The sequence below is a fragment of the Mesoplodon bidens genome, assembly GCF_964165515.1.
Source record: "Mesoplodon bidens genome assembly, chromosome: 10".
Lineage (NCBI taxonomy): Eukaryota > Metazoa > Chordata > Mammalia > Artiodactyla > Ziphiidae > Mesoplodon > Mesoplodon bidens.
In genome coordinates, this window is record NC_138172.1 from 1,063,043 (window position 1) to 1,077,400 (window position 14,358).

A 14,358-nucleotide genomic window follows, 5' to 3' on the forward strand; every position below is an offset into this window, starting at 1 on the left:
TAAATGTTTTCTCATACCCTGTGGGGTGCCTTTTTACCCTCTTAATAGTACCCTCTGATAAATGGAAGTTTTTAATTTTTTTAAACTTCATCATAAAATACTCCAACTTATCTTTTTTCGTTCATGGTTAGTGGTTTCGGGTCCAATTTAGAAATGTTTGCCTACTCCAAGGCCACGCTTGTTTCTAAAAACTTTAGATCTGAAATGCATCTGAAATTGACTTTGGTGTATGGTGTGAAGTATGAGTCCAGGTATGTTTTTTCTTTTCTGCTGAGATATCCAGTTGTCCCAGCACCTATGATTGAATAAGTACTTTCAATCCTCACAGTAAGCCCACGGATTTAGGACCGATGCCCACATTTTCAGATGGGGAAACTGAGGCTCAGAGAGGTACAGTATGTTGCTAAAGGTCACAGAACTGATAAATGGCAGAACCAAGATTGGAATCCATATTTGATTCCAAAGCCAGGGCTTTTTCCTCAGGCCACTGACAGAATAAATGGTACGAAATACCTAGTCATCAGACCCTCCCAGAACTGACTTTGTGGGTCTAGGGCTTAAGCCAGGCAAACACCTGGACCCCGAAAATGGGGGGTGTGCGCAGGTGGTGGAGCACAGGGCTTCAGCCCACACACACGTGGGGAGGCGCCGCCCCAAGCAGGGCTCAGGCACGGCTGCCCCTCCCCTGCACGTGCACACACGCACACACGGACGGTAGCGGCCATTTCAGGAGCTGGGGCTTCCCGAGCCGCTCGCTCGGGCCATCTCCAGTTACCAGCCTTCTCCCAGGTGTGGAACTGAGCAGGCTTCTCTTAGGCTGCTGAGCCTAACGCTCGTGAGAGCCTGCACTGGGCACTTGCCATGGCAACAAGGCCCTTCATCACATTGGTAGCATGACAGCCACTCTCCTTAGCTTGGGCCCCAGCAGAAAGGAGAGCCCACAAGGCTGGCCTGGAGAGACGCCTGTGTCTCATGGGCAGAGACACCTGGCTCGCGGCCCCACGGCTGGGAGCATTGCAGGCAGGAGCCCACGTACAGCAGGGAGGGGCTGCTGGGGGCCAGGGGTCGGGGGACCTGGCCAGAGGAGGGCCTCTTCCCAGATGGGCCAGGAAGGGACAGTGACAGGCTGGGAGCCAGAGGCAAGGCCTCCTGCCCCATGCCAAGTTCCTGTTCAGTGCCAGCCTCTTGCTTTTGTTTTTAAGTTGTGTAATTACCTGTGTACAAGCTGAAGGAAATCTAAGCAGCACAAGAGCGTCAGATGGGAAAGAAGTCTCCTTTCCCCTTCTCCTGCCCCTCCCTGCTGCCAGGGCTCTACCATTATGGCCATCTCTGCCAGTTCTCCTGGTCACCGCTGCACCCTGTGAGGACGCAGGCATCTTTTTTTTTTTTAATCTATTTTATACATATTAGTGTATATGTGTCAACCCCAATCTCCCAGTTCATGCCCACCCCCCGCTTTCCCGCCTTGGTGTCCACACATTCATTCTCTACAGCAGACTCTTTCTTGACTCCCCAGCTTTGAGCCCTATCTCTCCAGTGACAGGTGGGGGGTAGTTTGGGGAGGATGCCTCCCGCCTCTCCTTCCGTTTTGGTGGCCGTATTGACGCGCACTCTCTTGTCCCCCCCGCCACATACTCGGCCCTCACATGACACGTCTGGACACTCAGGCCCCACATGAGTGCAAGAGGCCAAGGCAAGAGGGGGCACCTGGACACCTGCAGGGACCAAGTGGACTCAGGTCTTGCTGTGCCCACTGTCCCCCGAGGCCAGGCTCACAGCCTCCTCTGCGGTCCCCAGAGGTCCCTGAGCAGCCCCTCTGGGCAGCCCGCTGGCCTTTCCCGGGTCAAAGGGGCCCAGGCCTAGAGGCTGGGGTCGGGGGGCGTCACCCCTCACCGAACACGGGGCTTTCTCTCTGCCCTCGTAGGAGGTGTTCCGGCGGCACCGGGGGCTGCAGCTCCTGGCCCTGGTGGAGGGGGTGCTGCCCCGCCACGGCAGCGGCCACCACGGGGGCTGGCACATCTCCCTGAGCAAGCCCAGCGAGAAGGAGCAGCACCTGCTGATGACCTTGGTGGGCGAGCAAGGTGAGCGGGGGCTGCGGGGAAGTGCACACAGGCTCGGGGAAGGCAGGCTGAGCTAACTGGACTCCCTGGTTCAGGGTTCAGCGAGGCCCACAGGCTTGGGTTCTGGAGAGGAGGAGGAGAGTGGACCCTGGTCGGGAGGGAGGCGCAGGCCTGTGTACTGTGTGTGGTGGGGGAGGGGCGTGGGCGTGGCTTCCGGAAGCCGCACCCACCACAGGTGGGCCAGCGGGTGGGCAGCAGGTACGGGTCATGGTCTGCGTGGGCTTCAGGCTGGGGAGTGAGGCTCGGAGGCTCAGACAGGGGGTCCGAGGGTCAGGAGCCCGAGCACCTCTGCGGCCAGGGCTGTGCTGATGGTGCGTTTCCCCAGGGGTGGTGCCCACTCAAGACGTCCTCTCCATGCTGGGCGACATCCGCAGGAGCCTGGTGGAGGTAAGAGCGCGGCCATGCTCCCTGCACCCCTAAAACTGTGGGGCGGGGCTGCCTTCCCTGAGGCGTGAGGGCCTGCGTGGCGGGGTGCGGCCTGAAGCAGCTCTGGACAGCTCCTGTCTCCAGTCTCCGAGGCCCAGCTCCCGAGGAGCACGGAGCTACCAGCTGCGGTGCGTGCGACATGCGACAGCAGGCGCAGACCCGAGCCGCGGAGGGGGGTGGTCAGGAGAGGACGCAGAGGGAGGGGCCCCCCGAGGGGATCTCGGAGGGTAAGCGGAGTTCTTCGGTGGACGGCGGAGATGCGCCACGTTTGGCCACAGAATTGTGCCGAAGCCTGGTGGGTGGGGAGAACGTGGCGCAGTTCCCAAAGGCACAAAAGAAAGTGTCACCAGGCACTCCCCACTGAGAGTCGTGGCGCTGGGCCAGCTGGGGGGCCCCGGGGTTGGGGGGGGCGACCCAGGCAGTCCACCGCCCACCTGGCCGGCCCCAGGAACCTGGGCTGAGGAGACAGGCTGGCCAATCTCTACTCCAGATCCACCTTCCCCAGAGGAGGAAGGTGTAGTTCCTCACCTCCCTTCTTGAGGACAGCCTGTGTCCTCCAGGCCCCATCCACTCACTGGAATCCAGGGGCCTTATCAGTCCCCTTAGTTCTCGAGAGCCCTGCAGTATTTGTTTTTTTGTTTTTATTTATTTATTAATTAATTTAACTTACTTATTTTTGGCTGCATTGGGTCTTCGTTGCTGTGCACGGGCTTTCTCTAGTTGCAGTGAGCGGGGGCTACTCTCTGTTGTGGTGCGGCGGCTTCTCATTGTCATGGTTTCTCTTGTTGTGGAGCACGGGCTCTAGGTGCGCATGCTCCAGTAGTTGTGACACGCGGGCTCAGTAGTTGTGGCTTGCAGGCTCCAGAGTGCAGGCTCAGTAATTGTGGTGCACAGGCTTAGTTGCTCCACGGCTTAGCTGCTCCGTGGCATCTTCCCGGACCAGGGCTCGAACCCGTGTCCCCTGCATTGGCAGGCGGATTCTTAACCACTGCGCCACCAGGGAAGCCCCTTGCAGTGTTTTTAGTTTGTTTTTTATATATTTATTTATTTGGCTGTGTTGGGTCTTAGTTGCGGCATGAGCGATCTTTAGTTGTGGCATGTGAACTCTTAGTTATGGCATGTGGGATCTAGTTTCATAACCAGTGATCGAACCCAGGCCCCCTGCATTGGGAGCGTGGAGTCCTAGCCCCTGGACCACCAGGGAAGTCCCTCGAGAGCCCTCCAGTGTTTGTTGACAGAGCTGAGGCACCCGTGCCTGTGGGCCCCGCCTCCTTATCTAGTCCACGCCAGGCTGCGGGTGGCCTCCGTGGTGGTTTGTGGCTTTTTGATAAGTGTGCTGAGTGCCAGACTGGGTTCTCTCACTCGGCCCTGAGCACCACCCCGGGGTTGTAAGCAGTAAATAAGGCCCCCTGTTGAGTACCGTAGGTGCCCCATTTAAGACGGGAGCTGAAACCCAGAGCAGGAAGGTGACTTGCCCAAAATGGCACAGCCAGTGCTTGGCTGAGCCAGGCTTTGGACCAGGCCTGAGAGATTCAAGAGCCTGGGCTTTTCACCATGATGCTGTATCTACACCACCTGGGTAGCCAGGGGGGGCCGGTCCAGTTGTGAGATTTGGGGTTCATGAACACTGGGGGGCTGGTGGAAACTTGGGTTTAACCTTTTTTACAGACCCTTCTGCTGCTTCCCTCCCCTGGGTATTCTGGCTTTACTGGACATTTCATTCAGACTGATTCGGCCGAAAAGCATGCTGGGTCTTTGGACATACATTAGTGGGCAGATTTAGCACGTGCATTGGTGGTGAACCTAGCAGGAGAACTGAGCCTTGATAACTTAAGAAGTGAATAGAGAAAGTACTGGAAACATATAGGTGGTTCATAGGAAGAAGAGCTAATACCTGGCTTTAGAAAGGGGGACTCCCAGGTCTCTGCGCCAGAGCCAGTAGATGGCACCCTCACCCTGGCACCTGTCATCTGATGATGGCACCTCGCCTTTCCTGCTTTCCTCCACCCAAGATGCTGCTGATTGTGGAGAGTGTCTGCCTGACCCGGTGGGGACAGAGCAGCCACTTGGCCAGAGAAGGCCACCCACTTAGGACAACCCGCAGTGTCGGGGGGGGTGCTGGGCAGCTAAATGACATTGGTGACCACTCCAGCGGCAAGAGGGAGGAAGCTGGGAGACTGGGGGTGGCCGAGGACGTGGACCATCCCCAGCCCCCCGTGCACTCTCCGGCCCACAATGGCCATAATGATACCGGGACACCCCTGCCCCCCAAGGTAGAAGCTGTGTTTGCGATTCCTTGCGGTGTGTGGTGGAGAATGTGAGGAGAGAGCTTCACAGCTGCTCGTGTCCTTTTTCAAGCTGGTGGGGACAGTGTGGATTGTGACTGCCAGCATGGGGCCAGCCTCGGGGGGGAGGGGTTAGGGCCACCACCAGGTGGGTTTAGGGCCAGACGTTGCCTGCAGCAGGGTCAGAGCCACTGGGCTTGTGAGGAGTTTGGGGATGGAGGCGCCCTCAGGCAGGTGGGGTGGGGATCGGGCAGGGTCCTCGCTGAGCACAGGTCCAGCCAGGCCTCTGAGGGAGCTTGTTCCAAGCCTGTTCCCCGTCCCTGCACTCCGACCCCAAGGGCCCTGTGGGGAGCCCTGGCACCCTAGGATCTCGGCTAAGGAACCGGGCCCCTCCTGCCCCCAGATCGGCATCCAGAACTACTCCACTGCCAGCAGCTGCCAGGCCCGGGCCAGCCAGGTGCGCGGCGACTACGGGACGCTCTTTGTGGTGCTGGTGGCCATCGGCGCCATCTGTGTCGTCATCATCGTGCTCGGCCTGCTCTATAACTGCTGGCAGCGCCGGCTGCCCAAGCTGAAACACGTGGTGAGCGAGCGTGGAGCCCAGTGGGGCAGGGGGCTGGGCCGCGGTGGTGCCGGTGAAGGGGTGCCCAGCAAGCTCAGGCATCGGAGACTCAGTGTCCTCATCTGCCGGTGGGGTGACTGCGGTGAGGCGCTAGTGCAGGCCTGGCCCCCAGTTGCCCTCTGCAGGGCGCCAGCCTCGCATTAGGTGCTGGAGGTGCAGGGGGTGGGACGTTGGCTGCACCCGCAGGGCCGCTGCTGGCCGCAGCCCCTGCTGGGGGGGCGGGTGGCCTTGCAGGCCAGGGCTCCTGTGGATGCCTCACCAGACAGGCCCTGGCTTGGGGTCTTGGGGTCAGGAGGAGGCTCCAGCAGCCTGGCAGCTCCCCCAAAAGGAGGGGCCAGGGCACAAGGCTCCTGTTTCCCATGAGTCCCTTTAGAAGGGGTGGGGGGTGGTGGGAGGGGTCAGATGGTGTCAGGGAGGCCATGGGTCTGTGCCGTGCGAAGGGTCAGTAGTCATTGTAAGAAACGAGCTGAGCTGTGGACCCAGAGCCGAAGGGGCCTGCGTCCATCAGGGTCCGCTGGGGCCCCCTGCGTGCGGTTTCGCCGGCCTGAGGACCGGTGAAGGGATGAAGCGGGGGCGGAGGGGGCCCGGCGTGCTCTCCCAGCGGCCCCTCCCGCCGCAGTCGCACGGCGAGGAGCTGCGCTTCGTGGAGAACGGCTGCCACGACAACCCCACGCTGGACGTGGCCAGCGACAGCCAGTCGGAGATGCAGGAGAAGCAGCCCAGCCTGAACGGCGGCGGCGCCGTCAACGGTCCGGGGGGCTGGAGCGCGCTCATGGCGGGCAAGCGCGACCCGGAGGACTCGGACGTATTCGAGGAGGACACGCACCTGTGAGGGGCTGTGCCCCGCCCGGCCCTCGGCGCGGGGTCCCTGCTTTCCCCGACTCACGACGCACCTCGGCCCCGGCCCCGTCCCCACCCGACGCCCCGAGGGGCTGCCCCGGGACCCCATTAAAGCCGCCCGGAGAGCACGTCGGCCCCGCGCCTCCGCCTGCGCGACTGGTTCTTGCGCCTGGGGGCGGAGTCGGGGGAGAGGACTAAGGGGAGGGGCGGGGCGGGCGTATCCCGGGTTGGTCCTCCGGGCGCCAGGCGTCGCTGCGGAGCGGGGCGCGGCGCGGCGTGGCGTGGCGTGGCGTGGCGTGGCGTGTTATGTTATATCCGGCGGGGCTTCGCCGCTGCCCCGGGGTCCACGGGCCGGGGCCGGGGCCGTCCGCGCCATGGATACGTGCGACCTGTTCTCCAGCTGCAGGAAGGGGGACGTGGGCCGAGTGCGGTGAGGAGCCGTGGCCCCGAGAGGGTGTGAGTGGGCTGCCCGCGGAGCGCCTGGCCGGGGTGGGGGTGGGGGACGGGGGCGGCCCGGGCGCCGAAGCAGGACCGCCCCGGTCCAGGCAGCTCTCTGAGCGGGGGTCGGGTGCTGGCGTGACTCCGGGGGTTCCGGAGGGGAGGACTGCGACGCGGACGCCCGGAGGAGGCGGAAAGGGGCAGAGAGAAGAGAAGGGCCCGGAGGTCAGACCCTGGGGGCAGGCCTGGGACGCCCCCGACGTGGCTCCTCTGATGAGCTGCGGACCCCGCGCTGGGAACGCCTGTGGCCCGGAACCAGTGTCTGGTTCTCAGAGATTCGGGAACTCCTCATTGCGGCTGATGCAGCCCGGGTGCTGCAATCGCCGTCTCCGCGGGCCCCACGGGGAGGGGAGAGGCCGCTGATGTGGGATAGGAGGCACCTGTTTTCCTTCCCCCATCCCTGGTCCTGACCTCCCCTGGCGCCCTCCCCTGGGCCAGTCGGGGACTTCCTGAGCCCCGCAGCTTCCCGGGGCTCCTCCCCACGGTCGGGTGACACCTGGGAGTTAGTTGGTAGCCCCCAAAGTGTGGTGCACTGTGAGATCCAACCTGGGCATCTCCCCGAAGCGGGTCCCTGTCCATCACCATCCTTGGTGGTCTCCCTTCCCCCCCGTCTGTCTCCTCTGCTGCCTTGTTTCCTGACTTCTGCCTTCTATAATCTGTCCATTTTTCGTTTCCACGCTGGCAGGACGCCTGCAAGTCTCCTGGTCGTCCTGTCCATCTCCAGTCCCCCTGCCCTGGGAAGGCCAACCTGCCACCCCATGCAGCCCGAGGGTTCGGGCAGAGGCAGGGCCCCACCCCCTCCCCCTCCCCCTCCCCCTCCCTCCCATACGCCTTCAGCCTAGATGCTCAGCCTCTTCAGCTCTGGGGCCTCTGACGCCCAGGGGCTCCCACATCCACACTCTTCGTGGTTCCTTTGCCTTAAATGCCTGTCCTGCTCTGGTCTCTGCCCTCACCTGGGGAGGCTTCCCTCCTTCCCCTTCCGCAGGTCTCCTCTCCAGACCCCAAACCCGTCCTGACCCAGGCTCTGACCTCCCCTGCCCAGGTACCTGCTGGAGCAGCGAGACGTGGAGGTGAATGTGCGGGACAAGTGGGACAGCACCCCCTTGTGAGTGCCGGCGCGGGGCCGGGGGTGGGGGGGGCGGCCGGGCCTGCAGGCCTGACAGCGCCCCTGCGCCGCCCACCTCCCCTCAGGTACTACGCCTGCCTCTGTGGACACGAAGAGCTGGTGCTGTACCTGCTGGCCAACGGTGAGCGCGCGGGGCGGGGCCCTAGCGTCCCCTCTCGGCCCCACACCCCTTCAGCAAGTGCCCTTAGCTCTGCCCTCAGAGCCGGTTCTCCCCTCGGCTCCCCAGCCCCGGTTCAGCGTCTCCCCGTGGCGGCCCCTCCCTGTCCCCTACCGCGTGTTGTCCTTGCCACAGTGGGCACGCCCCACGGCCAGTGTGACCCGCTTCCCGGCCTGCGTGGCTTCCCCGCTGTGTCTCCCATGAGCTAGAGCACCTGGCCTGCCCTGAGCCGCTTCGTGACGGGCGCCCCCCCCTCGCCTCGGCCAGCCCTCTGCTGCTTCCCCACGCGCCCCTCAGGGCCACTGCCCTTGGTGTTCCCTCTGCTCAGAAGGCCTTTCCCAGGTCTTGGCATGGCTCTCGCTCACTTCAGGCCCCTGCGCCTCGTCTCTGCCACAGTGGCCTTCCACAGACTCTCCTGTGGCAGCTGCCACCAGTCACCCTTCGTCTTGCTTAGCTTTTTGTTTTAAGAGCACCTGACCTCATTTGCTGAAATCTGTGTATGTCTTTCTGCCCCAGGAACCTCAGTTAGGTGAGGATGGGGACCCTTCTGCCTAGGGTTTGTCCCCAGACCACCAGTGCATAGATTAGGGCCAGCCTCCAAACCGTCTGTTTTATGTGGTGTGTGGCGTGTGCCTGGGCCCTGTCGGGGAGGATGGTGGGGCGCGAGCAGGCCCAGGGCAACTTGGGCCCCGTAGGTGGGGTGGGGAGGGGGAGCTGTGCCTCTCCCCCAGGCCCCTCCCCAGCTGTGGCGGGCAGCCCCATGGCTGCTGCTGATGGGGCAGCCCTGCCGTCCCCAGGAGCCCGCTGCGAGGCCAACACCTTCGATGGGGAGCGCTGTCTCTACGGGGCACAGAGTGATGCCATCCGCCGGGCCCTGCGTGACTACAAGCAGGTGACAGCCTCCTACTGGCGGCGGGACTCCTACTATAGCTTCCTGCTGCGGTGAGACTGAGAGCGGGACAGCCCTGCACAGGGGGCCTGCAGTGGGCGTGGCCTGTGTGGGGATGAGGGGCAGTGGGGAGACTTGGGGGGCAGCACCGCTGAGCACCCCCTCCACTGCCCCCAGCCTCCTGGAGCAGGGCATCCACAGCGACGTGGTCTTCTTGGTGCACGGGAAGTCCTTCCGGGCACATCGCTGCATCCTGGGTGCTCGCAGCACCTACTTCGCACACATGCTCGACACCAAATGGAAGGGCAAGAGTGTCGTGGTCCTCAGGCACCCTCTGGTGCGTCCCTCCCGGGGATGGGGAGGGCAGAGGGTGAGCAGGGAATGTGTGTTGAGGGGCTGCCTCTGACCTTGCCTCCCCGCGGTCTCTGCCTACAGATCAACCCCATGGCCTTTGGGGCCCTTCTGCAGTACCTGTACACAGGTGAGCCCTGGGTCTGGGTAGGGAGGGGCTGCAGCACACCCAGACGTGGCTTTGGCGCCACTTTTTCTCTCCTGGGGCTCATCCCCTGGGGTGCAGGGTGGTTCCAGCTGCCTCCTGGGCTGGCTTTTCCCACCCACAGAGGCGCCCTTCTCGTCTGTCCCGGGTCCTGTAGAACTCGGGTGGTGGGCCGAGGCACGGCCGCGGGGCAGCCAAGGGCCCCCTCAGGCTCAGCCTCCCCCCATACCCAGGCTGCCTGGACATCGGTGTAGAGCATGTCAACGACTGTGAGCGTCTGGCCAAGCAGTGCCAGCTGTGGGACCTGCTCGGCGACCTGGAGGCCAAGGGTGAGTGCATGCCCAGGCCTTGGGGCCTCAGGCAGCAGCTGGTGGGCCGCCCGGCTCCCTGAAGCTGCGTTCTCCCCTCCACAGTGGCTTCCAAGCCAGGCACGTGTGTGAAGGTGCTGACCATCGAGCCCCCCCAGGCAGACCCCCGGTTGCGGGAGGACCTGGCCGTACTGGCCGACTGTGCCCAGCCCCCTGAGCTCCTGGTAAGCGCACCCGCCGGGGCTGGGCTTGTGGGTAGGGGGTGTGTCTGGGGATGGGGATGGGGATGCGCTTTAAACCTAGAGCCCAGTTGCTTCCCTTTTCTGAGCTGGCCTGCTTGCTTTAGTTGTCTTGTATCTAAGTCAGCACATGGGGCAGCGGTCGTCCTCCAGGATGAGGTAGAACGGGCTCCTGGCCAGGGCCGGCTGCTCTCCCACCTCCTGCCTGCTCTCCTGTCCCCGCCAGGGTGGTCTTGGGGAGCTGCCCTGCCCTTGCGATGGCTTCAGCAGCTGTCCTGATGTCTGCTTCCGAGTGGACGGTTACAGCTTCCTCTGTCACAAGGTACTAAGTTTTCTCCCTCCGGACCCCCACCCCTGCCTCAAGCCCTGGGCTAGCTCCTCCAGGCACAAGTCTTGGCCCATCCTGAGCCCAGCCTCCCACAGGCCTTCTTCTGTGGCCGCAGCGATTACTTCCGGGCCCTGCTGGATGACCACTTCCGAGAGAACGAGGAGCTGGAGGCGTCAGGCGGCCTTCTGGCCATCACCCTGCACGACATCTCACCTGCCATCTTCACCCACGTGCTGTACTACATCTACAGTGATCACACTGAGGTGTGTGTGCTGGGCAGGCGTGGGGGGAGCTACACAGGCCACGTCACCATGGGGCTTAGTGGGAGCGCCCAGGTCTGCACTGGCTCTGAGAGGCCTGTTCTCCAGGAGGCTGGAGTGTGGGTCCTGTTTGAACTTGTCAGGGGGAGGGGTCCTGGTGCCAGGGCAGGAATGAGTGACAAGACTCATGGCGTGAGCACCTGGCACTTGGAGACAGTGTAGCCACCTGGGGTCCCCAGGTTTTCCAACTAGGGGGGGTGGGCGGGAACAGTCACCCTGAATTCCTGCAACAGTGGGGAGCCCTGGCCTCGTGTGTTGGGGTCACTGCAGGGCCCTTTGGCTGCCCCGAGGCAGCTGCCCCAGGTGAGGAGGTGGCAGGTGTGCGCTGCCTGCGTGCAGGTCACTGTAGTAATACGGTGACTGAGGAACGGGGTTTGTTTTATTTCTCTGCGGTGAGTGCCCAGGGCAGGGTTAGCACACTTCCTCCCAGAAGGGGGCCGTAGGGTCCTGTTATAGCTGCTCCTGGAGAAGGGGGTGACGGCCATGCAGGTGCCCCCGCCTGGACTGGGTGGAAGTTGCACCCAGCTTCCCTCGTCCTCTGGAGGCCGTGCTTGCCACAGCAGGTGGGAAACACGGGCTCTGGCTGCAGTGCTCGGGGCAGAGCTGGCTGCAATGTGAGCCCCTGGCTCAGCCTGTGGACCCCATTCTTAAGTCTCGGTTGCCCTTCCTCACCCCCGTTCTCATTGCAGCTGCCTCCCGAGTTGGCCTACGACGTGCTGTGTGTGGCCGACATGTACCTGTTGCCAGGCCTGAAGCAGCTGTGTGGCCGTGGCCTGGCCCAGCTGCTGGACGAGGACAGCGTGGTGGGCGTGTGGCGCGTGGCCAAGCTGTTTGGCCTGGCGCGCCTGGAGGACCAGTGCACGAAGTACATGGCCAAGGTCATCGAGAAGGTGAGCATGGGCCCGGGGTGGCTGAGGGCAGGTGACGGGCGTGCCCTGAGCTGGCCTGTCCACAGCTGGTGGAGCGGGAGGACTTCGTGGAGGCGGTGAGGGAGGAGGCTGCAGCCGTGACAGCCCGGCAGGAGACGGACTCCATCCCCCTGGTGGACGACATCCGCTTCCACGTGGGCAGCACCGCGCAGACGTGCAGCGCCATGGAGCAGGCGGAGCAGCAGCTGCGGGCGCTGGAGGACCTGCTGGTGTCCATCGGCCTGGACTGCTGAGGGCTGTGCACGGCGTGCTTTGTGAGTCACCGTGCCGGCAGGCGCTCAGCGGGGCTCCCCTCTTGTGCCTGGGGACCCCGGGGAGGGGCAGCTTGGGCTGAGGCCTCTCCCGCAGCACAAACCAGCCCCAAGGCCCTGGGGCTGGGCACCACTCAGGGAAACTTGGCGGGCGGTCTCTTCGGGCCTACCTCCCCCGTCCTACCTGCTCCTGGCCCTCCTCGTGTGTTTTCCTGGGCAGAGGCGGGCAATAAAGCTTGAATTCACCATGGGAGTCTGTGTACCAGGGACGGGGTTGGGGGAGCTCAGGGCAGGGCCCCGTGTCTGGGGGTCTGAGTAGGCAGCCCCTCGGATGACCAGACTCCCCTTGGGCACAGGGTTCCTTCCCCCTTGGCCCTCGGAGGTTTCATGGGGCCAGAGGTGTTTGCCCTCAGATGAGCTAAGGTGGGGCTTCTGAGCTCACTTACTGAGCAGCTGCTGCTCATACCGCCGTGGGGCCTCAGCCTCTGAGCAGCCTGCACTTTGGAGCACAGGGCACCAGCTAAGCGGACCCGGCCTGGCTCCCTCCACCTGCCTCGGCCACTGGCTGTGGTGCCTATCAGTCCAGGGGTTGCTGAGGATGGAAGCCACTGTTTTTCCCTCAGCCCAGGGCCTGCTTCTAAGTGAACATGGTTGAATCAAAAATTTCCATACATTTTACTGGGAGAAATTATATGCATTCTATTCCATCACAAGATCCCGACATTTTTCACATTGGGAAAAACAGACCAACCGTTAGAAAAACAGAGAAGAAAAACGGCTTGTACATAAAGTGGAGTGTAAGTGCAGGGACCACAGGCAGACCGTGCTTGGCTGAGTCCTGGGGGACTGGAGCAAAAGACGACCAGGAATCCTGTTTTGAAATGTCAATATTTGGTTTATCGTTAATTTTGATTTAAAAGTAAAGTATTAACATTAAAATACTGCTTACTTTGATTACTAAGGTTTTTGGTGCACCCTTAAGTCGTGTGCCCGAAGGGGGTGCCTCACTTGCCTCGCCCTAGTCCTTGCCCTTTACCCAAAGATATCCTTTTTTTTAACCCATCCTATAATAATCTTCCCACCTGCAAAAAAAAAAAAAAAAAAGAGCATGTATATGCATATGTTCGCTCCTCTACCTGGAAAACTCCTACGTAGCTTTTTCAGTGTCCACCTCACTGCAGCAGAGTGAGGAGGGGTGAGGGTGCCGTCACAAGGTTAGGCGTGCTCTTGCCAGGGCTAGGGGCAGCCTGAATTCCTGGAGCATTCTGCTAGCGTAAAAATGTCTCACTTGGTAAAAGCCTGAAGCACAGCCTCAGGCAGGGACTTCCGAAGGAAGGGGCCCTGGAGCCAGGAAGCTGCCCTCAGGCACTCCAGCCCCCCACCCCGCCAGTGGCTTAGTTCTCAGAGTCCCATCAGCACCCTGCACCTGGGTGGTCCCCACCTGCACCTCAGGGAGGCAGCGGGTGTCTTGCACGTGGGTCGGGGACCTGGCAGAGCCCCAGCATCCTTAACGGTCTAAATGGGAGCGGCACTACCAGCCACCGAACCTGGTGTGAGAGTCAAACGGGGTCCTGAGGAGGCGCCAGCCGGGGTAGGGCTCAGCCCACTGAACCTCGACGTGAACTGACCTTTTTTTCCTGGAAGATGGAACACGAGCGATTCTGGGCACACGCTGTGTAGCCCCTTCTTACCTGTGGAGTCTTGGAGATGGACACCTGTGTTCTCCCGATTCCTCGGCCCTCGAGGTAGTTGTCACCCAGCCTCCACGGTGGCCGCGGGTCGGTCTCCGGGACCCCTCCTGCCACCTGCCTCACCTCCAGCTCACTCTCACCCGCCCTGTTGGCATCTTCCCGGTGGATACTGAGCCCAGGTCTCCCCTCCTGGAAAGCCTGGGGTGCACGCCTGGTTCCTGGGCACAGCCTGCTCTCTCTGACCTCTGTGCCCTTCCTTTGCTGTGGGCACCGGGCTCATTTCCCAGCTCCCCTGCATTTACCGTGGCCATGCCACCAGGTCCTAGATGTGAGCAGAAACGGCAGACGAGGTCTCTGGTTTCGTCCTTGAACAGCTCACCCTGCCCCTCTCCTTTCCTCCCTCCCAGTGGCCTGGGATGAGGATGCTGTGGCAGGAGCAGCCACCGTGGTCCACAGGCTGGAAGCCACACACTCAGGGCAGCGAGTGGGAGAGCAGCTGCCACTCCCACCAACCTCCCTCTGGTCACGGCCGTGTCCTCTACCCCAGGCTCCAGACACCCTCCGGCCAGGGCGGTTGCCTCCCCGCTGTGGCTGGTCCCAGCACTGCACCCCCACCGCAGGCTCCCCCCATGCACCGTCCTGGGCAGGGTGCTGCTGCTGCAGGAGATTTCTGTCCCTCAGAGTCCCAGTTCTGGGACCAACCTGTGCTCCCTTTCCATCTACCCCGAGCCCCTCGGACACGCCCCCTTCTGCTCTCCCCCCCAAGCTGGGCCAGCCTGGTGCTCCATCGTCCCTCTTCCTGCCCCACCAAGATGAGGCAAGCTGTGTCACCC

At 62.4% G+C, this 14,358-nt stretch overlaps 2 protein-coding genes across 10 annotated transcripts in view; both read left to right on the top strand.

The window, feature by feature from the left end:
* PODXL2 (podocalyxin like 2) overlaps nucleotides 1-6,421 on the top strand; it is a 33,190-nt gene extending 26,769 nt beyond the window's left edge. Inside the window, exons 5-8 of the mRNA XM_081246814.1 lie at nucleotides 1,925-2,081; nucleotides 2,446-2,507; nucleotides 5,235-5,414; nucleotides 6,073-6,421. Of these exons, the coding sequence (XP_081102940.1) occupies nucleotides 1,925-2,081; nucleotides 2,446-2,507; nucleotides 5,235-5,414; nucleotides 6,073-6,285 (612 nt within the window). The 3' untranslated portion in view covers nucleotides 6,286-6,421. The remainder of the gene's footprint in view (nucleotides 1-1,924; nucleotides 2,082-2,445; nucleotides 2,508-5,234; nucleotides 5,415-6,072) is intronic.
* Nucleotides 6,422-6,572: 151 nt separating this feature from the next.
* On the top strand, nucleotides 6,573-12,791 carry ABTB1 (ankyrin repeat and BTB domain containing 1). 9 transcript variants are annotated; one of them, XM_081245550.1, is made up of 12 exons: nucleotides 6,573-6,749; nucleotides 7,834-7,861; nucleotides 7,983-8,038; nucleotides 8,872-8,966; nucleotides 9,141-9,300; nucleotides 9,399-9,444; nucleotides 9,693-9,788; nucleotides 9,873-9,991; nucleotides 10,233-10,328; nucleotides 10,430-10,597; nucleotides 11,344-11,544; nucleotides 11,610-12,791. In XM_081245550.1, exons 1-12 carry the CDS (start codon nucleotides 6,600-6,602, stop codon nucleotides 11,814-11,816), a joined length of 1,422 nt encoding a protein of 473 aa, XP_081101676.1. In that variant the 5' UTR covers nucleotides 6,573-6,599; the 3' UTR covers nucleotides 11,817-12,791. The 9 variants fall into 9 exon arrangements, with proteins under 9 accessions (XP_081101676.1, XP_081101673.1, XP_081101675.1 ...); XM_081245547.1 differs by having other exon boundaries at nucleotides 6,573-6,747; nucleotides 8,872-9,016; XM_081245549.1 differs by having other exon boundaries at nucleotides 6,573-6,723; nucleotides 8,872-9,016.
* Nucleotides 12,792-14,358: the final 1,567 nt, after the last annotated feature.

Coding starts and splice junctions, on each gene's coding strand:
- ABTB1 (XM_081245547.1), top strand. CDS start 6,600: ATGTTATATCCGGCGGGGCTTCGCCGCTGCCCCGGGGTCCACGGGCCG. Junction 9,789..9,872: donor CGGCGACCTGGAGGCCAAGG/GTGAGTGCATGC, acceptor TCCCCTCCACAG/TGGCTTCCAAGCCAGGCACG. Junction 9,992..10,232: donor CCCAGCCCCCTGAGCTCCTG/GTAAGCGCACCC, acceptor TGTCCCCGCCAG/GGTGGTCTTGGGGAGCTGCC.